At 45.2% G+C, this 27971-nt stretch overlaps 1 protein-coding gene across 3 annotated transcripts in view; it reads left to right on the top strand.

Moving 5' to 3' along the window:
- The window catches only part of PCNT (pericentrin), a 117700-nt gene that overhangs the window by 26362 nt on the left and 63367 nt on the right, over positions 1-27971 (top strand). For 2 of the 3 annotated variants that reach the window (XM_077272404.1, XM_077272403.1), the window contains exons 13-18: positions 2733-2899; positions 4386-4606; positions 5537-6200; positions 14760-14978; positions 15061-15210; positions 16395-16541. In XM_077272404.1, coding sequence (XP_077128519.1) covers positions 2733-2899; positions 4386-4606; positions 5537-6200; positions 14760-14978; positions 15061-15210; positions 16395-16541 — 1568 coding nt within the window. The remainder of the gene's footprint in view (positions 1-2732; positions 2900-4385; positions 4607-5536; positions 6201-14759; positions 14979-15060; positions 15211-16394; positions 16542-27971) is intronic. The other variant, XM_077272405.1, reaches the window with a different exon arrangement.

Genomic DNA, 27971 nt, shown 5'->3' with positions numbered 1-27971 from the left:
ATTATACTCACCCAGTGGCAGTCCCGGTTCTGTTCTTGGTCCTATGGGCGTCGCGGTCCGGGGCATCCCATCTTCTTACAATGACGTCCTCTTCTTGTCTTCACGCTGCGGCTCCGGCGCAAAGTACTGCAGTGCACAGGCACCGGGAAAGGTCAGAGAGGCCCTGCGCACTGCAGTACTTTGCTCTGCCCTCAACAGGGCAGACAAAGTACGCCTGCGCCGGAGCCGCAGTGCGAAGACAAGAAGAGGACGTCATTGTAAGAAGATGGGAGGCCCTGGACCGGACAGCGACGCCCATCAGACCAGAACAGAACCAGGACCGCCCCTGGGTGAGTATAATCTAGCCTCTTTCTCTCATCTTTCCGAATACATCTGATGCCGGTGGGCTTGGCTCACCTTCGATTTTGGGGGTGACAGGTTCCCTTTAATACCCTGCAGCACTTCTATCTTCTGGCGGGTCACCCCATCCGTATCCAATCAGACAACGCCACAGCTGTGGCATACATCAATCGGGAGTAACCGCAGCAGGGTGGCCATGTCTGAGGTAATTCGCATCCTTCGCTGGGCAGAGAGCGACCACTTGTGATCTCAGCGGTGCACATTCCAGGAGTGGAAAACTGAACGACGGACTTCCTCAGCCATCAGGGTCTCTCTTTGGGGGAGTGGGAGCTCCATCCGGGAGTCTTCTCCCAGATCTGTCTTCGATAGGGGATCCCAGATGTGGACCTCATGTCATCTAGACTGAATGCCAAGGTTCCCCAGTTTATACCGAGGTCTCGGTGTCGACGCTCTGGTTCTTTCATGGCACCAATTCCGCCTTCCGTACATTTTTCCTCCTCTACCGTTATTCCCCAGAGTAATCAGGAAAATCAAGGCGGAAGGAGTAACAGTGATCCTGGTTGCTCCGATTGGCCTCGCCGCACCTGGTTTGCAGAGTTGGTACGCCTTGTCGCTGACATACCCTGGAGACTGCCAGATCTGCTCTTTCAGGGCCCCGTGTACCACCAGAACTCAGAGGCCCTGTGTTTAGCGGTGTGGCCTTTGAATCCTGTTTCTTAACCAAGGCAGGGTTTTCTCAACAGGTCATGTCCACCATGGTTAGTGCCCATAAACCCTCATCGGTACGCATCTATCATCGTACCTGGAAGACATTTTTTTGCTTGGTGCAAGGATCGTGGTCTTTCTCCTCCTTGTTTTCTCAGTTCCCACCATTTTAGAGTTCCTACAGGCCGGTCTGGACTTCGGGCTGGCACTCTGCTCTTTCAACGGCCAAATCTCCGCTCTTATCGGTCTTATTTCAGATGCAAGGCTTCAAGACTTCAGGTTAAGACTTTTCTTCAGGGGGTGTCACATGTCGCTCCTCCCTATTGCATGCCTTTAGAGCCTTGGGACCTCAACTTGGTGCTAAGTGCCCTTCAGGAACCTCCATTTGAACCGCTTCAGGACATTTTGCTGGTCTTTCTGTCCTGGAAGGTTGCCTTTCTGTGGCGATCACATCGATCAGAAGTGTTTCGGAATTAGCCGCTTTATCCTGCCGGGCGCCTTTCCTTATCTTCCATCAGGACAAGGTTGTCCTCAGGCCGTCGCTGTCCTTTTTGCCAAAAGTCGTCTCTTCCATCTTAACGAGGACATTGTTCTTCCTTGCTTTTGTCCGGCCCCTATTCACAAAGTTGAAAGAGCTCTCCACACTCTGGAGCTGTTCAGAGCTCTGTGAAGATACGTCTCAATGACAGCATCCTTCAGAATAACAGATGCTCTGTTTGTTCTCCAGGAATGTTACAGGAAGGGTCTTGCCGCTTCTAATGCCACGATAGCCAGGTGGATTCGCTCCACCATCTAGGAGTCATACCGAGTCAGGAGTCAGCCCATCCAAACGGAGATCACACTCCACTCGAGCGGTGGGGGCTTTTTGGGCCATTCGGCATCAGGTGGTGGCGGAGCAGGTCTGTAAAGCTGTGACTTGGTGCAGTTTACATACCTTTGCAAAGCACTATAATATTCACTCTCAGGCTTCAGCGAATGCGAGTCTGGGCAGAAGAGTTCTGCAGGCAGCGGTGGCGCACATTTAGGCAGTTGTTGCATGAAGCCTAATCCTTTCTGTTGTTTTCCCACCCAGGGATTGCTTTGGGATGTCCCATGGTCTGTGTCCCCCAATGAGGCATAGGAGAAACAGGGATTTTTGTGTACTCACCGTAAAATCCTTTTCTCCGAGCCGCTCATTGGGGGACACAGCTCCCACCCTGTAAGCCTATCGGCTTATATGGCTTTTGCCTGTTCTTTTAAGCTGACATGTTGTACTCTTCTTTGTTGTTACTATTTGTTCCTACTGCTTTTGCAAACTGGTTCTCTGGGAGCCACTATGAGGATGTATACTGTAGAGGAGGAGCTAACTTTTTGTGTTAACTTAGTGTCAGCCTCCTAGTGTCAAGCACTATACACCCACGGTCTGTGTGCCCCAATGAGTGGCTCGGGGAAAAGGATTTTACGGTGAGTACGCAAAAATCCCTGTTTCCCACCCCTGATATGAACAGTTTAGTTCTCGTGGAAATAGCTGGTTTGACCATGCACATTTTTACAGCTCTAAACAATGAGTAGTATACACAGAATGACTGCATTTTGTTATCCAGCTGTGTTAAGCTTGTTTGTCCTCAGTAATGAAAGAGATGGCGTTAATGACTCCTCAGTAGGGTCTAATGGTGCTCATGTGTCTGCTTTTGTAACGTGTCTTGTAGAGATAACAAGGATGCAACTTCAGAACACTCATGACTCTATGAAGCCTGGTGAAAAAGCACAGGCTCTCGGTGATAACGATCAGACCTTGGGTGCAAAATGGCAAAGTGATGGAGATGTGATGAATTCGGGGTCGCCCTTTAGTGATCGCCATCCTCTTTTAAAGAAGGCAAGTTTGGTCACCCTCTTCTATTTTTATTTTTTCTTTGATTTATTTTCAGAATTACTGTTACCCCAGAGTGTATTACTTTGCTATCACACAGGACTCAGTTACACTTTTGCTGTTTTTGATTCATCTTAATTAGTTTATTGAAAAAGCTTTTCCAATACCTTTTTAAATAATGAACGTCACATTTTCCTTATTTTGTTTTCCCCTTACGCATTGTAGTAATGTGTGTACTTGCACTTTGTTGAAGGCAAAAGGTGCAAGATATTAATGGTAAATTTTAATTTGTCAATAGTGGTCACTCCATTAAATAGCTACTTCTACTGATTTTAAATGGACATTTCTATCTCAGATGTGTTATGGGTGATAGAATTACGTCCCACCTCTGGGTCCTAAATCTATATTGAAGACTTTCAGCAACTCCCAGGGGAGAGAACAGAGCCGCACATGCACCACCACCTCTCCATAGTCGTGATAGATGGGGTCCTACTCTTCAGATTGATAAGGCGGTCCCACATTTATCATTCATACCATATCTCATGCTCACGCCATAAATTTGCATTAGAAGCTGCCCACTACTAGGATAACCCCCTTCTCAATCTGAATGTTTGCCTACATTAAAATAAAAAACACGTCTTTTCCCCTCCATTGCTGTCGTTATTCCAGCGGTGTCGGCGCTCATGTTCACGGGGCTCATGTGATGTGATGTTGCTTCACACGGGCACTGTGCCCAAATCAGAGCATGCGTCACTGTTCATCATTTTCGATACGTTTGAAACCAAGAAGTCAGAACTGTCTGCTCTCATTTCTTGTTGATGTTGAATATGTCTGAATCCAGGAACAGTGAAGATGGCGCTGATTTTGGCCCAGCGCTCGGGCCAGGTTACATCCTCACGTGATCCCCAGGAAGGCTAGTGTGGGCACATCTGGAACGGCACCATAAAGGAGTATGTGTTTTTATTTTGATGGAGGCATTGAGACCGAGAGGGGGTTGTTCTAGATGTGGCCCACCCCTTTAAGACTACTTCTTTAAGTTAACAAGTATTTTTATTGGGAATTGCTTCTGTAGTGTTAGCCTATTCGGCAGCTCTTTTCAAACATCATCTCTGTTCCCAATGGGATGATCTAAATTCCCTATAAATGCAAACTGGGTAGTTCTCAGAAATAACTTGTGTTGTCTGTCACTCTTCTACAAGCACGTTTTGCAACTGTACACGGTTCAATCCGACATTTTCCTTGTGCTCAGTCTGTGGTTTCTCATACCTCCACATGCTCACATTTCGTTGCTGCTTTGTGCTGACATTGGTAATGTAACGCAGCCTTCTTGCTTATGGCCATGGATATTCTAAATCTCTGCACGTCTGCAAAATTACAGGGGGAAAAAATCCTAATATTGTTAGTCTGTCGCATATATCTCAAAAATACCAGCTGATCTTTTCAGGGCATGCATATTTGCAACCTGTTCCTTATTTCCATTTATTTTAAGCAGAGCGTTAAAATGTGCCAAACAGATTTTGAGTCCGGATCAAAATCTGGTGATGAAAAACAGGAGCAAGGTGATGGAGAAGTAAAAAAGTCACAGCTAGAGGTATTGCAGGCTCAGCATGCTAAGGAGCTGGAGTGTGTCAGAGAAAAGATGGCAGATGACTTGGAGATTACCAAAAGATTGAAAGAGGAGAAGGAATGTGCGATGAAGGAAGTGGAGGAAAGGTGAGCTGTGTGCCGTGCATACGTATTCATTGGTATTATTTAGGCAATATATACTTTTATGGTACGCCCAGTGATCAGCTGTTCCTGGCGATGGCCAGAAGGGCTCCTTGGGAGATGCACCGCTCTGGCAATGGTACAATGGCCACGGCCAGGTACTGCTCATCTTGCCCGCTGTTTGAAATCAATAGGGGGTGGATGTTTAGTACGTGGTGGCTGCCACTATACCGTTGACTGAGCTGTGCCGCACAGCTCCACAGCTGAGCACTCCCGTCCGGCACCAGGAAAGGATAATCGGTAGTGACGCCAGGTGTCACACTGCCACCGGTTAGGTCATCAATTTCTAACTGAAAGAGAGGCCATCACTGTAAGGGCTTGTGCACATGCTGCGGATTCCATTGCAGAATTTTCTTCAGTGGATTTGATAAATCCGCAGTGCAAAACCGCTGCGGTTTTTACTGCAGATTTATCGCGGTTTCTATTGCGGTTTCTTCTGCGGATTTTCATCTGCAGATTTCAATTGGAGCAGGTGTAAACCCGCAGCGGAATCCGCACAAAGAATTGACATGCTGCGGAAAATAAACCACTGCGTTTCCGCGCGTTTTTTTTCCGCAGCATGTGCACTGCGGATTTCATTTCCCATAGCTTTACATGGTACTGTAAATGCATGGGAAACCGCTGCGGATCTGCAGCTGCGGAAACACTGCGGATCCGCAGCAAAATCTGCAGCGTGTGCACATACCCTAAAGGTCCCGGACAACCACTTTAATGTGAGTGCATACACACAAACTAGAACCTTTCACTGTATTAAAATTTAATTCCTTTTTGTGCATTTTAATAGTTTTTAGGTTTTGCTTGGAATTTAACATTTTTGAAGCTTGTTGCATTATTGTAGGAAACCTTTCTAAATAATTCGTCATTGTCCTCTTCTAGGATTGCACAAGTACACACAGAAAATGCCAAGCTGCAGAAAGATCTCCTGAGAGAGACACTAATAAAGCCGGCCTCTGGGGAATATCAGGAGGCTGGTAATGATGATCCTAACTTGCAGTCAGGTGAGATGCTTATTTCTGGTGCTTCTGAGGAGAAGCACCATCTAGAATCTGGTGACAATGACTTGACTGTAAAATCTCCCGTTGTGGAGAAAGCGGCTGTCCTATTAGAACTGTGCTCTACCGAAGATCCAAACGCTGGCTTCTCAGAGCTCCAGAGCCTAAACAAACAACCATACATTCAGTTAGCGGAGTTGGTGAAAAAGCACCAAGAAGAGCTCCATGCTCGCGCCCTAGACTACGAAACGCACATCCAAAGCCTCGAAGCTTCACATCTGGTAAAGCTGGACAGCTTGGAGTCATCATACCTGGCGGAGATACAGAAGATTCGAGATGAACATGCACTTGCTGTGGAAGAGCTGGAGCAATGCTTGCTCAATAGACTACAAGAGAAGGAGAAAGAGGCTCAAGATCAGTTGGAGCAGTCCAGGGTGCAGTGGTTACAGCAACAGGAGCAGGAACTGGAGCGTCTACGCCAGGAGCTGGCATCCATACAGTTGGCGAAATTCCAGGAGATGGCGAAAGAGTTGCAAGTTGCCCACAAGGTGAGGAGACACGTCCATCATTTTCTTACACGTTGGTGTAATACAAATTTTTATCTATCAGATGCTAGAATTGAAGTGTGATTGCGTCACGCAGGAAATAAACCTTATTTTACACTTTTATTCCTTTTATATTGTACATTGCATCCATGGCGTCTTAAGATGGTAGGGTGAGTCACCTCAGTTTGCTTTTATTTTAACCTGAAGTGTTTTGTTACGGTTCTTTTTGTGTTAAAGTGATTCAAGGGTTTTGTTTCAAGACAATTAAAAACCAGCTCCAGCATTTCTCCTTTTGTTAGTGGCCGGGCTCCGCACCTGCCAGGTGTCTGCACCCTCCCAAAGCGTCTTGTTGCCAGGATAGCGTTTCACAGCTCATTAGGTCTAATCTCTGGCTCATATCTACTTGTAAGAAGCCTGAGATGCCAGATTATGAGAGGATGGTTAACCCCATTAACTCTTTAGTGCTGTCAGTGTGCCAGCTCCCAATGCTGCTGCTGAGTGTGTTACAGTAGGGTTGTCCTGCTACTTGTATTATATTACCCCCTTTCATACTGCGTTCAATGTCGCCAACTGCATCTAGGCGGTTAGATAAGGAAATGTCTTCTTCTAACTTAGTAGGAGGGAAATTGGGGTCAGGGAGCACCACAACTGGGCAAATGACCAGTGATATGCAGGGCAACCACTATAGTAAGGGGTGCTACTCAATGCATAGCGGAGAAACCTATGGAAAGAACAAGAGAAAGAGGCTATGCGGATAGGGTGCACACCCAAAAATACAATACAATTACAAAAATGTTTATTGAGAACAAGACAGAAGCACAATAGAAAAATAAAAACATATTAAAATACAACTGACACACCGCAGGTCCCGTAATGAATAGTTACATAAAGACGACCCAAGTTACAATAATATGTAACAGAAAAAGAACACACCACAAATATAATATTTGGACTGTATAGATCAATATATAAGGACAACCTAGGGTGTGGAATATCAAACACCAAAAGTGCTACACAATTCTGGGTAAAGCATGGCTCAGTAATAAATAAAACACAGCAATAAATAAACACATCAGCACTGGGCGTCCCCAGAAAACCAAATGAAAAATAGAATGCCCCTAAATAGGGGAGGCTAATATTAGCTGTGGGGCCCCAATAGACCTACTAAAGAGCAATAGAAGGTAAGAATAATACTCCCAATAAGAAAACTATCAAAGGGAGCGTCTGCTAAAGGAGAAGCAGTGCTCCCGGAATAGCAGACAAATGAGCCTGGTAAATGACTTCAGAAACACATAAATATGTGCAAGCCTCCGTATGTGCCAAGAGTAGAGTTTTCTAACATACACCTTCTGCCCTTTGGCCTATCTTTATCACCCAGTAAGGTCGTTCAGTCCGTGGCGTCAGCCGTCGGTCGTCAGAAGGTCAGCAGGTAGAGGAGACGGTCCCGGGACCCAGAAGGTGTGGGGAGAGCCCCACGCGTATCGCTGCCGAACGCAGCTTCGTCAGGGGAAGTGATGGGGAACAGGTCAGGAAGTCTTAAGTAGCGGTCGGTCAATTGGTAGAGATGGGAAACAGGTGGTTAATATGCGTCTAGATACAAACCAGAACAACCGCGGGAATGGAAGAATGCCGGTGGGCGCATGCGCAGAAGCTGAGTCAAAGGCAGGAGGATCCCAGACCGCTAACTTAGCAGCACGTCAGTACATGATCTCAAGGTGCCTATGGGTTCATAGTGATGGGTGAAAGCCTAACAACGGCATGCCTAGGTTTTATGCTTTTTACTTTATCATAAAGGCACAACTTAATCCTTTAACGACCTATAACCTATATTATTGTCATAGCTCTCAAAGGGCTGAATGAAGCCGGCTCAGGAGCAGAGCCTGTATCTGCCTGTAACAGTTTAAAGGGAGTCAGTCACCCCAAAATGCATGGTCAATGGGTAATACAGTGTTGTAGTGGACCCCTGTAAAAGCCATTATACCACTATCTGTTACTGGTACCGTGCCTGAGAAATTAACCTTTAATTCATATGCAAAACAGGAATCTTCAATGCAGACTTGAATTAGCCAAGAGTTTGGTGCTCAGTTACGCCTCCTTATCTACATATTTAGGGCTTTCATTCGCTTCTGATTGACAGTACTCACTCAGGAGAGCAAGCGCTATCTGGATGCTGGCATCCTGTGTACGCATGCACGATGCCGGTGTCCAGCTGCGTGCACTCGGGTCAGGTGCCTTCTCACGGTCTTATTTGATATAGCAGTATACTCAGAAGTGTAGTGAGCGCCTTCAGAGATGTGCATTTAATTGTCTGCAGTATTAAAACCATACATTACATGCCCAAAAAAAAAACAACAAATGCCATAATTGCCATTTCTCAGTTGCGTCTTTGGGGGACACATGAGACCATGGATGTACGCTGCCGCCGACAGGAGGCTGACTCTAAGCATTAAAATTAAAAAAAACAAAATGTGCTCCTCCCCATCAGGCTATATCTGCCAACCAAAAAGGCCTCAATTCCCTTCCAAAGAATAAAAATCAAATAAAGCGTGATTAAATTGCCTTGTGTACCCCCAAAATAAGTCCTAATATATAAATATATTTCTTAAAGAACTAAAAAATGGAAAAACTGTTTTTGCTATAGCTGGAAACGTTCTTGCATAGTTTTTTTTAACATGGAATGAATGCTGTAAAAACAAAGCCCAAAAATAATTAGAGCAATCGGTTTCTTTGTTTTTGTTTTTTTTTTTTTTTGTCTCCTAACCCCCACCAGCAGCATTTCACTCTACTCTGATTTTTTTTTTTTTACTTGCTTCTCAGTACATTTTGTGGTGAAATTAATAGTGTTGGTCAACTACGGCTCATTCCACACAAAAACCAAAGTTCTTAAATGGTAAACTTAATGGTGAAAAATGAAGGGGAGGCTATAAAACAAAATTGCAAAAATGATTAATGTCCAGATTAAGGGGTTAATAGGTGGCTTGTCAGTTTGTAAATGATGGGCAATAATGCTTCAGTATGCAGAGTATTCCACGGCATCATATCTGCTTTTAGGGCATTCTAAGGGCCATTACCTTTCTTATTCTTCTTTTAATGTTGCTGTTCCTGGTCAGTTTCTCGTTTTTTACTAGAACCATTCTGGCTACAGTGTACTTCTTACTCTGCTGTTCTCGGAGGATTGAATAAGAGTCTTGACAGCGGCTGGATCTGGTAGATGAAATGCATGAATAGCATCTTTCATTGTAGATAATAAAAACCCTCTTAAGTGAACTTCTACTAATATCATTGCTGTGATTTTGTGATGTATGCATGTTTTTACCCTTCATATCAGACTTGCTGTTTTTGTAAGCCTTGGTGTACAAACACTCAGTTCGGTTGAGTTTGCATGTGTTTTTAAACCTTGGGAAGAGGGGTGCTGATGAATCCTCTGTTGCATCCTATCTTCCAGGAGTACAGAAGTATCAGGTGTTAAAATTAAATGTCTATGTTCCTTCTTTGCCCAAAAATTATCTGATGCAAAGCCCCCTCATACACATTAGTATTCCGGTCTTCTGGAATTCAGCTGCCCATGAAGGCTGGGGCTTCATGGTGACAGTTTAGTTGCCCAATAGATTTGCAGCAACTTGCTGAAAGTTAGATATCTTTCTCTTAGGCCTTTTCTTAGTTGGGTGACGTTAGACCTGCACCTTAAAACTGCCATATGTCAATGTGGTGCAATTTATGACTTCCCTTGGCCACAGCCACCTAGAAAGGTGGACATCTGGGTCCCGTGATACCTCTTCAGGATTCCTCTAGAATTCCTGCATGGGGCATGCACACAGCGGTATATGGGCTCAATAGAAGGTTTATGACCCTGTGCACATTCAATATATTTATCTCGGTACCTTTTATAAGAGTAGATTAGTACTTTTGCAGTACTGCACTAATCTCACATGGATGATAATGCCTGCATAGAGGTGGGTATACAAATTAGAGACTGGTCAGCCAAACACTCATCCAGCCAGCAGCTATACCTCCATACCACTTCTTGGATTCAGCTGAGTGTTTGTTCTTCCACCTCTTTACAGACATTGTATTTTACATTTTACAATACATACCCTGCCAGAATGATATTTTCTCCTTCGCCTCATTGGGGGACACAGACCGTGGTGTATGCTGCTGCCACTAGGAGGCTGACACTAAATGATACAAAGAAAGTTCTCTCCTCCCCTGCAGTATACACCCTCCTGCTGGCTCTCAGCTAACCATTTCTTGCTTAGTGTCTGTAGGAGGCATTTGGGTCTGGTTCAGACCCCAACGTTTTTATTTTATTTTTTACTTTTCTGTAAATTTTTTTATTTTTTAGTTAACGGAGTGAAGGGGGCGACAGATCCTTTCAAGGTTCCGATCTCCCCCGAATCATCAACAGGCGAGCACGCAGAGTGTTCCTCCCCGTACCTTCTCCTGCGACATGGGAAGCCATGGCTGAGCTCACTTCAGGGGCGACTGTTCCTTCACGGTCCTGATCTCCCCACACCAGCAGCAGGCGAGCACATGGAGTGTTGCCTCTATGCATCTTCTCCTGGAGCCAGGCCCTGTCCACCCGTAGTACTTGAACTCTGTGGGTGTTCAGAGGCCCCTCTCTACGGCGTCCGAGCAGCCCCACTGTCCCACCACGGTTAAAGCGGATGGCACAAGGAGGCGGACGGTTCCTCTCCACCTCCCTAACAAAGGAATAGTGGACTGAGGTTTATCCCACTATCCCTGCACCGGCAGCAGAACAGTAGAGTGCGTGCGCTTTCCTCGGCGCTGAAACCCAGTAATCGCGGCGGCTCCATGCCGGGGCGCGCACCGATGGTGAGTGGATCCTGTCAGCGATGGGCCTCTGCAGTGGGATATTCACTTGCTGACAGGCAGCCTCAGCTTCCCTGTGGCCCACCTCCCTGAGGTAACGCTCCAGCCGGCTGCAAAAATTTAGCCCCCGTCTTCGGCTGATGTGTAGGCCGGAAGCCGCGCCCGCACTATGGCGTGCTAAGGCAGCTCCGCCCACCTTTTCTGGCCCATCTTCCCTGGCACGGGAGCTATCGCTTCCCTCGGCAACGCTAGTATTGTTCACGCCGGCTGCAGAAATTTAGACCCCGGCTTGGGCCTATTCATGGAAGTCACGAGGCTCTGCCCACATAGCGTCTGTGGCTCCTCCCCCAAAATTGGCGCCTCTCGCTCTCTGCGAGACTGTACCACCTCTGTAACTCCCGGTCGCCATCTTGGTCCACCACACACACACAAACACACACACACAAACACACACACACACACACACACTGGTTTTGCATTAAAGGGGCACAACGACTCTGCAACCGAGTAAGGAAGTACTGCATAAAGGTACACATGACCAGTATTCCCTGGTCTTAAGGCCACATGACCAGTATTCCCTGGTCTTGGGTGCCCTTAAAACAAGTCTCCGAATATGGATCGGATATTGCCTTGGTTCTGGACTCACAGTGCTTCAGAAAAGGATGGATTTGCCTATTTATATCATCAACCAATCTCCGTAGATTGACGAGGACTTCGGTTCTACTCTAGATCACACAGCGTCCCTCATGAGGAAACTAAACTCCCTTGCAGTGCATTTGCCATTCACCCGGACAGGTAGCGTCCGGATAAGCGATCCACTTTTTCAGCCAATATGCAAACACGTGGGTTGTCCACTCCACGTACACCCACCTAAGAAGTGAGATGCCATTCTTGGTCTGATTCTTAAGGGCGACGGGTCCTTTTAAAGGGCACCAATCTCCCCACACCATCGATAGACGAGCACATGGAGTGTCGCCTCCATGTATCCTCTTCTACAGCCAGGCCTAACGCCGGACAACCAGCCCTGTCCACCCAGGGACCTTAACTCTGTGGATGTACAGAGGCTCACTTTTTGGCGTCCAAACACACCCTCTGCATCTCCACTATTTAGCAGATGATGCAAGAAGGCGGACAATCCCTCTCCACTTCCCTGTTAAGAGGATGGTGGATCGAGGGTTCATCATTTTATCTCTGCTCAGTCAAGAGAGCGGCGATAGTAAAAGACGTTTTTTCCTAACCTTCTGCATGCAGCCGCACATTCTGCCACTTGGCATATTAACCGGGTAGAATCTCCTGTGGTGTACCTACCAGTATCCCTACCCGATGGGTCACCAATTAAAAATACAATGGACTGTCAGATAGCAAATCTAGTTCGTTCAGTCTTGCCGCCTCCAGTTCTGCGCTCTACTGTTCCTTAGCCGCCGCATGTGTTACTAGAGCAATGGTCTCTTGGTCAGAGACCTTAACTATTTTGATTTCCTATAGACTCAACCACCAGTGGATAAGTGGTCCAGGACGGTCTAGATCTACGGGATTTTGGTTCCAAAATGGTGACCGAAACGTATGACCGACCCTGTACTCAAACTTCTACCAAGCTTCACAAGGTCCCCCTTCTTCGGATGGAGTTCCTCCGCTCAGCCATTACTTCAACGGAAAAAGGTGGAGTTTCTGGCATCCACCGACATTCGGGATGCTTACCTTCACATTATGTTTTCCCCTCTTCCAAAACTCCTTCGCTTTCCCTTTCGCGAACAGCATTTTCAAATCACGACCTTGTCCTTCGGCCTTGCTACTGCACCCAGAGTGTTCGCAGGGGTTATGGCGGCTGTCACGTTCCTCTTGCACCCTAGACGCAAGGTTGTCCTGCCCTATCTGGTCGACTTTCTATCCGCTCTTCCAGTCGTCTAGATCTCTTGCTATACCCTCTCTCTCCTGGGCTGGCAGCTAAACTTAGACGAGTTTTTTACTCATTTCCAGCCCAGCAGGTATCCTTTTTTGAGGATGATCCTGGAATCTTCCAGAAGGTTGGTGATTCTCCCTTGAGACAAAGCCATGGCCCTTCAAAAGGGAGCTTGCGCACTTGTTTACTCATCTCTCTCATTCCATTCGATTTGCTAGGAGGGTTCTGAGGAAAATTGGTGGCGACAATGGAAGTGTTTTTTCTTCGCTCCTCTCGTTTTCTGCAGGTCAATCAGGCTTTCAGAGGGTAGTCTCTGAGCTCCTTCCTCATCCAGGGGAGATCCTTTCTCCCGGTTCAATGGTTATTAGTGACTACCAATGCTAGTCCTCTTCTCCTGATCATTGTTCTGGGGATCCGAACGGTACGGCTAGTTCTACAGCAGGTCCACTGCCTTCTGGCAGGTCTCCCCATCCGTTTCAATCGGACAATCCCACATCTGTGCCATACGTCAATCATCTAGCAGGTACCCACGGTCAGGCGTCATGGCCAAGATCTATCATGCTCTGTTGGGCCAAGATCTATCATTTGGTGATCTCGGCGCTACACCTCTCAGGAGTAGAACTCTGGGCGGCAGACACCTCCCACGGTCTGTCCCCCCCCCCCAATGAGGTGTAGGAGAGATAGGGATTTTTCTGTACTCACCGTAAAATCCTTTTATTCGAGCCATTCATTGGGGGACACAGCTCCCACCCTATTATGATCTTGTGCTTGTTTTATAATTTAACGTGTTATACTCTCATATATAATGTGACATGTTATACGCTCATATATTGTTCATTGATCTCCTACTGCTTTTGCACCGAACTGGTTAGCTGCGAGCCATGAGGATGGTTTATACTGCAGGGGAGGAGGTAACTTTCTTTGTATCGCTTAGTGTCAGCCTCCTAGTGGCAGCAGCATACACCCACGGTCTGTGTCCCCCAATGAATGGCTTGGAGAAAAGGATTTTACAGTAAGTACACAAAAATCCCTATTTTATCTTCTGCCCTCTCCATCAGTATAGCTGCAGTATTTTTACATTGTTAGTTGGTTTCTAGCTGAGATCAACTGTCCTGCACTCCACAATGGTGTCTGTAAGAACAAGGCAAGTGCTGAGCCAAGCTCTATTTGTTGCTTGCTGCTGACTGACAGAACAGTGATAGGAAACTGATCTGTTCACACAAAGGCCCCAAAAAAGTTTGGGCTTAGCCTGTGTGTATTTAACAGGAAGTATGCATTTGCTGTGTTTTGTGAAAAATGTGATTCTAGTAGTAACCCTTTTAAAGGGGATGGCCCAGCATTACTTATCACACCCACTGTATAGATCATAAAATATTATGCAGAATGTACATGCTGTTAACTCTTCAATGGATTTGTTTTTTTTTGTTTTTTTTTGTTTCTTTACTTGCACCATTATAGCGTCGCCTGCTGTCCAAAGTGTAAATCAGTGTGCGTGTCCATCTAATAAGCAGAGTACTGTTGGTTGCACATGCTCAGTCACTGTCCCCTTAACCAGGTCTCTCACACCAACACGCTAGGCAGGGCAGCACTAAGTACCAGGGCAGAAAGCTGTTCTTACTCGCTGCTTCTCAAAGTGGTGGCTGTGGGAAGAATCAGATGTGTGACCAACAGCACTCCACTTATTAGATGGACCTGCCCATTGTTATACATAAAATTAACCAGTATGGCGCTAAGTAATTTAATATGTATAAACTCCTTAATCTGGTTTTCCGCGATTACATGTGAACGATCACAATCTAATCCTACTAATTAATCTATCCTACTACTTTTAGGAGGACCTTAAACAGGAGCTCGATCAACAACTTTTCCAAATAGAGGAGGAAAAGAAACAGGCCTTAAATGTCTTACAAGAGGAAGTTGTAAGAATGGAAGCTCAGAACCAGCTCGCCCTCCAGGAGCTCCGCGACCTGCACAAAGTAGAAGTTGAACATCAAACCATCAAACTGCAGGAAGAGCTGAAGAAGACAACAGAGGAGCTTCACAAGCGGGAGGTCAGTGATTATCTATTAATCTGCCCTAGTGTCTCTAGCCTTGGCTCCATGTACAATCATTTGTCTTCTGGTCTCTGTACAGCTGATTATTGCAGAACTTACTAGTGAGCGGCAGGCTCTGGCCACAAATCTACAAGGACAGTCTGATCAGCAGCTGCGGTGCCAGGAGGAGATCGAGATGTTGAAGTGTCAGTCGGAGATGTTGTTGGAGCAGCAAATCGGTCTCCTAAAAGTAAGACTTGCTAATACATCTTGAAAAATGTATGTATATGATACACTGATCAAAACATTGAAAGTTCGAGGGCGCTGAAATATCCCTCATTAAATTGCAAACTTGGAGTGCGTTTACTCTGGCCGACATGTGGTCTTAAATAGCTGCAGATCTGCTACATATTTGTCAATCAGCTGTCATTTACAAAACAAATGAGCAGAGGATGCGATGGGTGCAAAGTGGAGAATGCCCATGCTATGGGAATGTCCTGCCCTGGGTTAACATGCAATTTAGGGATGCTAGGAGACTAAATGGACGTTGATCCAATGCAGATACATTTTCTGGCTTAGAACAATATTCTGGAAGTATGTATCACTACTCTTAACTTTAAAGTAAGGTATTGGACGGTAAATCAATAATACACGGTGATTTTAGAACCTGAGATAATGATTAAAGGACAGTGTAACTAAGGATCGATTTAGATATTCTGTTGGGAAGCAAGAAAAAAGGTGCGTCACAGTTATGGGGTCTAAAATAGTATTTTTGTTTCTTCTAATGTATTTCTTTGTATTAAATATTTAAATGTGCTTTTTTTCTGTGTAAAAACTGGAAAATCATTTGTGGTTATAAATTTTTTTAAAATAAATCGCTCCTTTAGGCTGTGTGCACACGTTGCAGATTTTTCGCATTTTTCTTGCGTTTTTTCCCGATAAAAACGCTATAAAACCACAAAAAATCTGCATACATTATGCATCCCATCATTTTTAATGAATTCCGCAATTTTTGTACACATGATGCTTTTTTTTTCTGCGAAAAAAACGCATCGCGGTAAAAAACGCTGCATGTTCATTAATTTTGCAGATTTTTCGCGGATTTCCCACTGTATAATGCATTGGGAAATGTCCGGAAAAATCCGCAAAAAAAAAACGCACCAAAAATGCGGTAAACGCATGCAGATTTCTTGCGGATTTCTTGCAGAAAATCTCAGAATTTTCTGCAAGAAATCCTGAACGTGTGCACATAGCCTTACACTAGACTATACCCCCTGTTATAGCAAGATTGCGCCCTTTTGTTAGTCATGGTGCAAAGTGTCTAATGAGCATAATTAATATGGCTGACTTCACAAATAATAGTTCTTGGTGCAGCGTTACACCGAAATGCTGACGTCTTTCACTTAATCTCCCTGAATGCATTTGTTTTCCCAGGATGAATTCCTTACAGAGAAAATGTCTGCGTTACAGGAGCTTGAAGAACGATTCAATAGAGACCTTGAAAAAGTGAGAGCTGAGCATCAAATGGAAAAGGATCGCCTTATGAAGCAGCTGGAAGCTACAAATACAGAAGTGTTACAGGTGTGTAGTGGATATTCGGGTGAATTCACGTGTAGCGGATTCACTCTTAATATGAGCAGCAGAAGTGACGCAGTAGAAGTTACAAATCTCTTCCACTCACTGTAGAAAGTGTCCTTGTGTGTTTATCTTGGATTTCACCAATTTCGTTGTAAGCCGGTGAAGTGGAGGTGTAACCATAGCCATGAATCAGCAGTGAAATCCGCATGTAATAGTGGTGGATTTTGCTTGTTGATCTGCTAAGTGCTGATATGACTTTAATTATTCTTTGAGTTTGCGGAGTCTGAAAAGTTGATTGCCATAGACATACTTTAAAGGAATGAATCCTCAGAAAATTACCTGCGGTTTTAAATCTGATTTCAGTGTTAAATGCTTATTTTATTTAAGTTTGATATTGCATTCTGTAAAAACAAAATGCATATATAATCTGGTAATGTTGATACTCTAGCCTTTGGGGCTATATTAAACTTGTTCTTTATAGAAGACTCCTTACAAATTTCACTAACAGACCGAATTTTACAGTTTACACACTATTTGCAGTTGATAACAGGTTCTCACGGTCACAATAGGAAATGTCACAGCGGTCCTTGCTTCTCCGTCCTTCCAATGACATTTGCACACGCTCATTAGATGCTTCTGAACAAAACATAGGGGTTGAATCAGCCTATTACTGCTAATGTGCATGTGAATTTCCTGAAACAGGAAGATAGTCTAAAAAAAAAAAAAAATGCTATAGAGGGAAAAACAGCAAGATTTCTAATATTTGTTTATATACAGATGGTGATTTGAAAAAATAAAAATGCATTAAACTTAAAGGGGTATTCCTATCTTCAAGATTTTATCCCAAAATGTAGTAGGTGTAATAATATTGGCAATTATTCAGGGCTGTGGAGTCGGTAAGCCGAACCTCCAACTCCTCAATTTCCCTGACTTCCGACTCCATGACTCAGACTCCACAGCGCTGCCTCACTACTGAGCATGTACAAAAAGTGCAGCACAGATTCATCTCTACTAAATGCCAAGATCCTTAGATCAGGAACAGAACAGACATTTATAGGACATTTCATAACTTTCCCAAATTATGAAAACCTTTACAGCACATCCTGCACTGAACTACTGGACCCAATTTATTATATATTGTTGGTCCATTTTATTCCGACTCCACCAAAATGAACACTACTCCCGACTCCACAGCCCTGCAGTACCTCCAGTTAGAAGTGTACAGTTTTTCTAATTAGCTGTCTTTCCTCGTTTGCAGGATGTTGGGGTATCGATGGTTACGACCATTGATGTAGTGACAGTTAGTTAGCTAGTTGTTAGTGGTCATAAAAATGGATACCTAAGATCTTACAATGCCTGCACATGAAAGAGACATAGCGAATCAGAAGAACTAAGCTAAATTTCTAATTGGAGGTATTTGCTACTATTATTTATTATTAATAATAATATTATTGCACCTACTACATATTGGGCTATGACATTGGAGATGGAAGTACGCCTTTAAGCCCAATATTAACCCCTTAATCCCGTATGACGTACTATCCCGTCAAGGTGACCCGGGACTTAATTCCCGGTGACGGGATAGTACGTCATACGCGATCAGCCGCGCTCACGGGGGGAGCGCGGCCGATCGCGGCCGGGTGTCAGCTGCCTATCGCAGCTGACATCCGGCACTGTGTGCCAGGAGCGGTCACGGACCGCTCCCGGCACATTAACCCCCGGCACACCGCGATCAAACATGATCGCGATGTGCCGGCGGTGCAGGGAAGCATCGCGCAGGGAGGGGGCTCCCTGCGGGCTTCCCTGAGCCCCCCGCAGCAACGCGATGTGATCGCGTTGCTGCGAGGGTCTTACCTCCCTCCCTGCCTGCTCCAGACCCGGATCCAAGATGGCCGCGGATCCGGGTCCTGCAGGGAGGGAGGTGGCTTCACAGAAGCCTGCTCAGAGCAGGCACTGTGAAGCAGCCTGCACTTCTCTCAGATCGGTGATCTGTCAGAGTGCTATGCAAACTGGCAGATCACCGATCTGTATTGTCCCCCCCTGGGGCAAAGTAAAAAAGTAAAAAAAAAAAAATTTCCAAATGTGTAAAAAAAAAAATAAAAATAAAAAAATTAAAAAATTCCAAAATAATGAAAAAAAATATATATATATTATTCCCATAAATACATTTCTTTATCTAAATAATAAAAAAAAACAATAAAAGTACACATATTTAGTATCGCCGCGTCCGTAACGACCCGACCTATAAAACTGGCCCACTAGTTAACCCCTTCAGTAAACACCGTAAGGAAAAAAAAAAAAACGAGGCAAAAAACAACGCTTTATTATCATACCGCCGAACAAAAAGTGGAATAACACACGATCAAAAAGACAGATATAAATAACCATGGTACCGCTGAAAGCGTCATCTTGTCCCGCAAATAACGAGCCGCCATACAGCATGATCAGCAAAAAAATAAAAAAGTTAGTCCTGAGAATAAAGCGATGCAAAAATAATTATTTTTTCCATAAAATAGTTTTTATCGTATAAAAGCGCCAAAACATAAAAAAATAATATGAATGAGGTATTGCTGTAATCGTACTGACCCGAAGAATAAAACTGCTTTATCAATTTTACCAAACGCGTAACGGTATAAACGCCTCCCCCAAAAGAAATTCATGAATAGCTGGTTTTTGGTCATTCTGCCTCACAAAAATCGGAATAAAAAGCGATCAAAAAATGTGACGTGCCCAAAAATGTTACCAATAAAAACATCAACTCGTCCCACAAAAAACAAGACCTCACATGACTGTGGACCAAAATATGGAAAATTTATAGCTCTCAAAATGTGGTAACGCAAAAAATATTTTTTGCAATAAAAAGCGTCTTTCAGTGTGTGACGGCTGCCAATCATAAAAAAAGTAAATCAAACCCCCCTTCATCACCCCCTTAGTTAGGGAAAAATAAAAAAAATGTATTTATTTCCATTTTCCCATTAGGGCTAGGGTTAGGGCTAGGGTTAGGGCTAGGGTTAGGGCTAGGGTTAGGGCTAGGGTTAAGGCTACAGTTAGGGTTGGGGCTGGGGCTAAAGTTACGGTTAGGGTTTAGATTACATTTACGGTTGGGATTAGGGTTAGGGGTGTGTCAGGGTTAGAGGTGTGGTTAGGGTTACTGTTGGGATTAGGGTTAGGGGTGTGTTTGGATTAGGGTTTCAGTTATAATTGGGGGCGTTTCCACTGTTTCGGCACATCAGGTGCTCTCCAAACGCGACATGGCGTCCGATCTCAATTCCAGCCAATTCTGCGTTGAAAAAGTAAAACAGTGCTCCTTCCCTTCCGAGCTCTCCCGTGTGCCCAAACAGGGGTTTACCCCAACATATGGGGTATCAGCGTACTCAGGACAAATAGGACAACAACCTTTGGGGTCCAATTTCTCCTGTTACCCCTGGGAAAATACAAAACTGGGGGCTAAAAAATAATTTTTGTGGGAAAAAAAAATGATTTTTTATTTTCACGGCTCTGCGTTATAAACTGTAGTGAAACACTTGGGGGTTCAAAGTTCTTACAACACATCTAGATAAGTTCCTTGGGGGGTCTAGTTTCCAAAATGGGGTCACTTGTGCGGGGCTTCTACTGTTTAGGTACATTAGGGGCTCTGCAAACGCAATGTGACGCCTGCAGACCATTCCATCTAAGTCTGCATTCCAAATGGCGCTCCTTCCTTTCCGAGCCCTCCCATGCACCCAAACAGTGGTTCTCCCCACATATGGTGTATCATCGCACTCAGGACAACTTGGACAACAAATTTTGGGGTCCAATTTCTCCTGCTACCCTCGGGAAAATGCAAAACTGGGGGCTAAAAAAATAATTTTTGTGGGAAAAAAATTTTGTTTTATTTTTACGGCTCTGCATTATTAACTTCTGTGAAGCCCTTGGTGGGTCAACGTGCTCACCACACCTCTAGATAAGTTCCTTAGGGGGTCTACTTTCCAAAATGGTGTCACTTGTGGGGGGTTTCAATGTTTAGGCACATCAGGGGCTCCCCAAACGCAACATGGTGTCGCATCTCAATTCCAGTCAATTTTGCATTGAAAAGTCAAATGGCGCTCCTTCGCTTCCGAGCTCTGTCATGCGCCCAAACAGTGGTTTACCCCCACATATGGGGTATCGGCGTACTCAGGACAAATTGTACAACAACTTTTGGGGTCCATTTTCTCCTGTTACCCTTGGTAAAATAAAACAAATTGGAGCTGAAGTAAATTTTTTGTGAAAAAAACTTAAATGTTCATTTCTCCTTCGCCTCATTGGGGGACACAGACCATGGGGTGTATGCTGCTGCCACCAGGAGGCTGACACTAAGTATTACAAAGAAAGTTAGCTCCTCCCCTGCAGTATACACCCCTCTGCTGGCTCCCAGCTAACCAGTTCTTGCTTAGTGTCCGTAGGAGGCACACGGACTGGTCTGCTATTCAGACCCGAAGAATCTTTTTACTTTTACCTTTTACCGGACGAAGGGGGCGACGGATTCTTTCATGTTCCGATCTCCCCCGAACCAACAACAGGCGAGCACGGGAGTTTCACCTCTCCGTATCCTCTCCTGCGACGTGGGAAGCCACTGCCTGAGCTGATTCTAGGGGCGACGGCCCTTTCATGGGACCGATCTCCCCTTCCCTTATCAGACGAGCACTGGAGTGTCACCTTCAGTATCCTCTTCTGCAGCCAGGCCTATTGCCGGACATTCAGCCCTGCCCACCAGGTTTTACCCTCGGCTGTTCAGAGGCACAATCCAGTGTGGCGTCCGAGCAGCCCCCACTGCACCATGGTACAAGGAGGCGGACGGTTCCTCTCCTCCTCCCTAACAAACGGATGATGGATTGAGGTTTATCCCTACACCGTCCACGCTGCACAGAACAGCGCTGAAACCCACATCCGCGGCGGCTCCATGCCGGGACGCGCAACGATGGTGAGTGGATCCATCTTCAGAGGGATATCCATAAAGGCGCAGGCAGCCTTAGCCACTTTCCTGTGGCCCACCTCTCTGAGGTAACGCTCTGGCCGGCTACAAAAATTTAGCCCCTGGCTTCGGCCGATGTGTAGGCCGCATCCTGGAAGTCTCCTGAAACGCCCTGCTGGTGTCGCCCGCCTGCTACAGAAATTTAGGCCCCGGCTTGGGCCTATTCAGCATCGTGTCTGTCGCTCCGCCCGCCGAGTTGGCGCTTCTCGCTCTCTGCGAGATTTTATCTACTCTGCAGCTCACAGTGGCCATCTTGGTCCACCCGGCCGGCTCACACTGAGGCAACGATTTTTAGCATTAAGGGGGCACAACCACTCTACATCAAGGCATTAAACGCGCAAGTATTCTCCCTTCTTAAAGGCACATGTAGTATTGTCTGGTTTTAAAGGCGCATGTCCAGTATTGTCTGTTCTTAAAGGCGCAGGTCCAGTATTGTCTGGTCTTAAAGGCGCATGACCAGTATTCTCTGTTCTTAAAGGCGCATGTCCCGTATTGTCTGTTCTTAAAGGCGCATGTCCAGTATTGGCTGGTCGTAAAGGCGCAGGTCCAATATTGTCTGTTCTTAAGGGCGCATGTCCAGTATTGTCTGGTCTTAAAGGAGCATGTCCAGTATTGTCTGGTCTTAAAGGAGCATGTCTAGTATTGTCTGGTCTTAAAGGCACGTGACCAGTTTTCCCTGGTCTTAAAGGCGCATGGCCAGCATACCCTGGTCTTAAAGGCACGTGACCAGTATTCCTGGTCTTAACAACACGTAGCCAGTATTCCTGGTCTTAACAACACGTAGCCAGTATTCCCTGGTCTTAAAGACGCATGACCAGTACTTCTTGGTCTTAAGGGCACATGTCCAGTATTACCTGGTCTTAAAGGCACATGACCAGTATGTCCTGGTCTTAAAGGCACGTGACCAGTATGCCCTGGTCTTAAAGGCACGTGACCAGTATGCCCTCCTCCTAAAGGCACAAGACCAGTATACCCTGGTCTTAAAGACGCACGACCAGTATTCCCTAGTCTTAAAGGCGCATGACCAGTATTTACTGGTCTTAAGGGCACATCATCAATCCGAAGCTGGTCACCCTAACTGAGCTCTGGAGCCTTCGCCACTCATCCCCTAACCGCAACCCATGGTTTTCTCAGACCAAGAGATTGAATCCCTCTGTGAACCCTCTGTGGCTCGGAGTGCTCGCAGGACCGAGATACATGGTCCCTCTCCTACATGGGAGCGTCCGCTAGCAGGGGCCGCAAGTGTTCTAGAAAAACGTACAGGCGTCTGCAAAACGGAAGTTTTTCATTTCCTAATCTCTCCCCCATGATTTGTTGAGAACAACGCTGAATATGGATCGCATATTGCCTTGGATTGCAAGAGCTTCAGAAAAGGAGGGACTCTCCTATTTATACCATCAACAAATCGACGAGCAATTCACTGGACAGAAGCCGCTAAGTAGGTTGCCATACCTGGTCTGATTTTTATGGGCGACGGGTCCTTCTAAGGGCACCGATTCCCCCCACATCTTCAACAGACGAACACATGCAGTGTCGCCTCTATGTATCCTCTTCTGCATCCAGGCCTAATGCCAAACAACCTGCCCTGTCCACCCGGGGACCTCAACTCTGGGGATGTACAGAGGCACACATCTTTGGCGTTCGAGCACCCCCCTTTGTATCAATTTAGGGGATGATGCAAGAAAGCGGACGATTCCTCTCCACGTCCCTGTTAACAGAATGGTGGATCGAAGGTTCCTAATGTTCTACTCTGCACGAAGATGGCAAGAGGCCTGCTGGTTGCAGCCCCGCATTCTGCCACTTGGCAGTCTAACCGGGTGGAATTTCTTGTGGTATACCTACCAGTATCCCTGCCCGATGTATCATCAATTAAAAAACCACAGACGGTCGGATAGCAAATCTGGTTCGTTCTGTCTTGTGGCTTCGGGTTCAGCGCTCTACCCTTCTTTAGCGCCACATGATGTTGCTTGACCAATAGTCTCCTGGTCAGAGACCTTATCTACTTCAATTCAAATCAAATCTTCTGAGCGAGAGACTAACAAGGGATCGTATTTTTTCTACAGACCCATCCAGCAGTAGAAGCATTGTCCTGGACAGTCTAGATCTAAGAGATCTTGGTTTCACGAAGGAGAAAATGAAAAGTATGATCATTCCTGGACCTCAAACTTCTAACAACCTTTGACAAGGCCCTCCTTTTTCAGATGCAGTTCCTCCGCTCAGCCATTACTTCAAAAAAAAAAAAAAAAAAGTGGAGTTTTCTGGCATCCTTCGACATTCGGTTTTCTCACCCTCACATGCCTACTTTTTTCCCCTCTACAATTATCTCTTCTCCTTTCCATTCGCGAACAGCATTTTCAAGTCACGACCTCGCCCTTCAGCCTGGCTACCGCACCACAGTGGTCGCAACGCTCATAGCAGTTGTCATGTGCTTCTTGCACCCTAGAAACATGGTCGTCCTGCCATACTCGGTCGACTTTCTAGCCGCTCTACAAGGACTACGCTAAGTCGTCTATATCACTTGCAATACCCTCTCACTTGGGCTAGCAGCTAAACTTAGACAAGTTTTTTCCTCATTCCCAGCCCAGCAGATCCTCTTTGACGATGATCCTGCACAAGAAGGATGGTAATTATTTCAATATGTTAATGGATGAAGGTATGGATAGACTCCGGCTTGATGGGGAAATCGCGGGCGTGGGCTCTTCGTCATCTCGATTGTCAATATTCATGGAAGGCACTGGTTGGTTAGATCTTTGGAGAATATGCCACCCCGACGTAAGAGAGTTTACTTGTCATTCGTCTGTCAGACGCACTTTGTCTCGCTTGGACTATATTTTTGGCTCCAGTAGCTTGGCGGTAAGGGTGGGGGAGGTGAGTCATGGGAGTAGAGGGGTCTCAGACCATAGTCCAGTGATCCTTAAACTTAAGTTGGGTCGGGTGAGGAACAATATAACTTGGAAAGTAAATCCATTCTGGCTGAAGTTAATAGGCCCTGAGGACCGGACTGTTGACCAACTGGACTGCTTCATTACATCCCACCCTATGCCGCAAAACATTAATATCCTTTGGGACGCCCTCAAAGCATACCTGAGGGGTTGTTTGTCCTCTACTATCTCGTATATTAAGCGACTGACCTCAAAGGAAGATGATGACATGGACAAGCGTCTGAGAGACTCGGAGGCGAAATATATAGCTAATCACACAAGCGAGAACAGGACGGAGTGGTTACACTTGCACAGACTACATAGTCAATATTCTGACACTAAATCTAAGCGCAAACTATTTTTTACTAAACAGACATACTTTGAACTGGGAAATCAGTCCAGTAAACTCCTTGCATACATGGTGCGTCAGCACAATGCGTCCAACACTATACTCAAAATTCGGAAGTCAGACGACTCTATAGTGACCTCGACAGATGACATACTTCACTGCTTTTCTGACTTTTATAAAGAGCTGTATAGTTCCAAGGGAGACTCTGATACCTTGGAATGCCTAAACTATTTATCAGACTTAGTATTCCCTACGTTGAATGCTGCACAACAAGCCTTTTTAGATGCTGACTTTACTCTCGATGAGGTGAACAAGGCCATAACAGATTTGGCTTCTGGCAAGGCACCGGGCCCGGACGGCTTCCCTATAGAAATATATAGAAAATATAGAGATGCTTTGGTTCCAATTCTTTTGGAAGTATTTCAGGGGGTTTGGGAGGGTGGTTGCTTGCCGGACTCTTATTATGAAGCAAATATCATAGTTTTAAAAAAGGAAGGGAAGGACCCTCTAGACTGCGGATCTTATCGTCCTATTTCACTAGTTAATGTGGATTATAAGATTTTCACTAAAATTCTAGCTACTAGATTAAACACGGTAATATTAGATATAATACATCCAGATCAGACAGGTTTTATGCCGGGTAAGAGTACCTCTATTAACATCAGGAGGGTTCAATCAATAGCTCAATATAGTACGTTGGTACCTGAGAATAAATGGGCCTTGGCCTCGCTGGATGCGGCCAAGGCATTTGACTCTCTTGAATGGTCTTTTTTGTCTGCATGTTTACAACGATTTCAATTTGGCCCTAAATTCCAAAAATGGATAGCAGCATTATACTTGAAACCAAGAGCCAGGATAATTATTAATAATTCTATTTCTGATTCATTCCCCTTAAAGAGAGGAACTCGCCAGGGATGTCCTCTATCTCCGGCCTTGTTCGCCCTTGCAATAGAGGCGCTGGCGATTCGTATAAGGTCCTCCCCATTGATTAAGGGCATTACGATAACAAACCGCGTGGACACTATCGGTCTATATGCGGACGATATGGTTGTATTTCTTGATGAGGTGGAGGAGACCCTACCACATGTGATCACTACTATAGAAGGATTCAGTAGACGTTCGGGACTATATATCAACTGGGATAAATCGGCTTTGATGCCTCTCTTTCATGGTTCGGCAACACATCTTAATACTTTATCCCTATTGCCGGTTGTCACTAGCTTTAAATATCTAGGAATAATTATACCAAAAGACAGTAGACTTGATTTACAACTCAATATTCTCCCGCTGCTGGAGTTTGTTAAACATAAATTTGCTATATGGAGTAAATTGCCTTTATCTGTCTCGGGCCGCATAAATTTGATAAAAATGATACTTCTCCCGAAGCTTAATTATTCCCTCCAACATAGTGCAGTACCGGTTCCTAAATCCTTTTTTGCCAACTTGAACTCATTAACTACATCCTTTATTTGGGGAAGGGCTAGACCCAAACTCAAATTATCCACCTTACATAGATCTAAGCAAATGGGAGGGGCGGCGTTACCAGATTTCTTTTTATATTATTTAGCTGGACAGCTTAGAGCTCTGGGAAAATGGATGCCTGGGGGAGATTTGCCGAACTCGGAAAACCACCTGGCTCATGCTGCCAAGATCAGCTGCCCGTTGGGTTTCTTGGAAATAAACAAACCCTCTGTCCCTAGATTATTGCCGTTGCTTCGGTTGGCAAGGTTAATTTGGCGGCAAGTGAAAAAGGTAATTCGTTTTGATGGTATTGTAGCTGAAATGCCATTGTGGGATAGTGAATATTTTCCGAGCCTGTTGAATCACCCTTCTGCTCAATTCTGGACGTCACATGGTGTTTTGTCGCTTAATGATCTTTATGAACAGGGAACCCTAATGTCCTTTGAACAAATTCAGCATAAGTATGATATACCGAGACCTCAGTTCTTTCGATATCTTCAACTTAGATCAGCGATTCAGTCACATCTTCGAAATGTGGAGGTGGTACAAGTAATATCCTCTTTCCCACTGATAGGGATTTTCAAGTCACAGGGACCCCGTGGTCTTATCTCTGCATTGTATACTTATATGTTGTCCGTGGGTGCCGATGCTACTTTGTTGCCGATAAGGGACAAATGGAGGGTTCTGATACCTGACTTACAGGGTGAGGATTGGGAGATGGCCCTTGAGTCCCCAACCAAGGTGTCACCCTCGGCTAACAATAAAATGATACAGTTATATATTTTGCATCAATCATATCTAACCCCATTGCGACTATTTAAAATTGGGTTGTCCCGGTCTTCAGAATGCAATAGATGTCATATGGAGGAGGCGGATTTCATACACATGATATGGGAGTGTCCGATTATTATGTCATATTGGAATGAGGTGGCCTCGTTGTTGACTTCCCTTGTACATATTCCTGTCCCCTTGACCCCGTCAGTGTGTTTGTTTGGGATACTGGAGGAGGAGATGTGGGGCCACCATGTTCAAATTTTTTTGAGAGAGACACTTTTTCTGGCAAGAAAATTGATTGCCCTGCGCTGGATGGGCACTTCACATCCATCCCTCAGGGCCTGGATAGAGTTGGTAAATCTGATCGTGCCATATGAACGCACCTTATACCAGAATAGAGGCTGTTTGGAGAAGTTTGATAAAATCTGGGACTCATGGAACTCGTCGCACCTCACCGTATCATCACGTAGTTAAGGGCCTAAATTCAGTATCGTTAAGATTTGAGAACCTGAGTGATTCATGTTGAGTACAAAAACCGTTATGCTAGTGTGGTGGAGACAGTTTTGTTTAGGCAGTAAAATAGGTTGTGTTTTAGGATTTTCAATGTATGTGACATACTATTATATCTTAAATTTGCATGATCCGATCGGTGTAAATAACACTATGTTAATGAATCTATTGTTATGATGTACCTGCACTGAATCGGAAATGTGTAAAATGTGTATGTACATGTGATGTCAGTGTTTTAATAAACGAATATAAAAAAAAAAAAAAGGAGGATGGTAATTCTCTCTCTCTCGAGTCAAGGTCGTGGCCCTTCAACACGGAGCTTGTGCACTTGATCACTCATTCCCTCGGTTCATTCAATTAGCTAGGAGGGTTCTGAGCAATAAGACGAAAACGGAAGTAGTTTTCTTTTGCTCCGCTCGTTTTCA

Source organism: Ranitomeya variabilis, chromosome 7 (assembly GCF_051348905.1).
Source record: "Ranitomeya variabilis isolate aRanVar5 chromosome 7, aRanVar5.hap1, whole genome shotgun sequence".
Lineage (NCBI taxonomy): Eukaryota > Metazoa > Chordata > Amphibia > Anura > Dendrobatidae > Ranitomeya > Ranitomeya variabilis.
The sequence above is the reverse complement of the archived record's forward strand: the minus strand, read 5'-3'. Positions and strand labels throughout refer to the sequence as shown.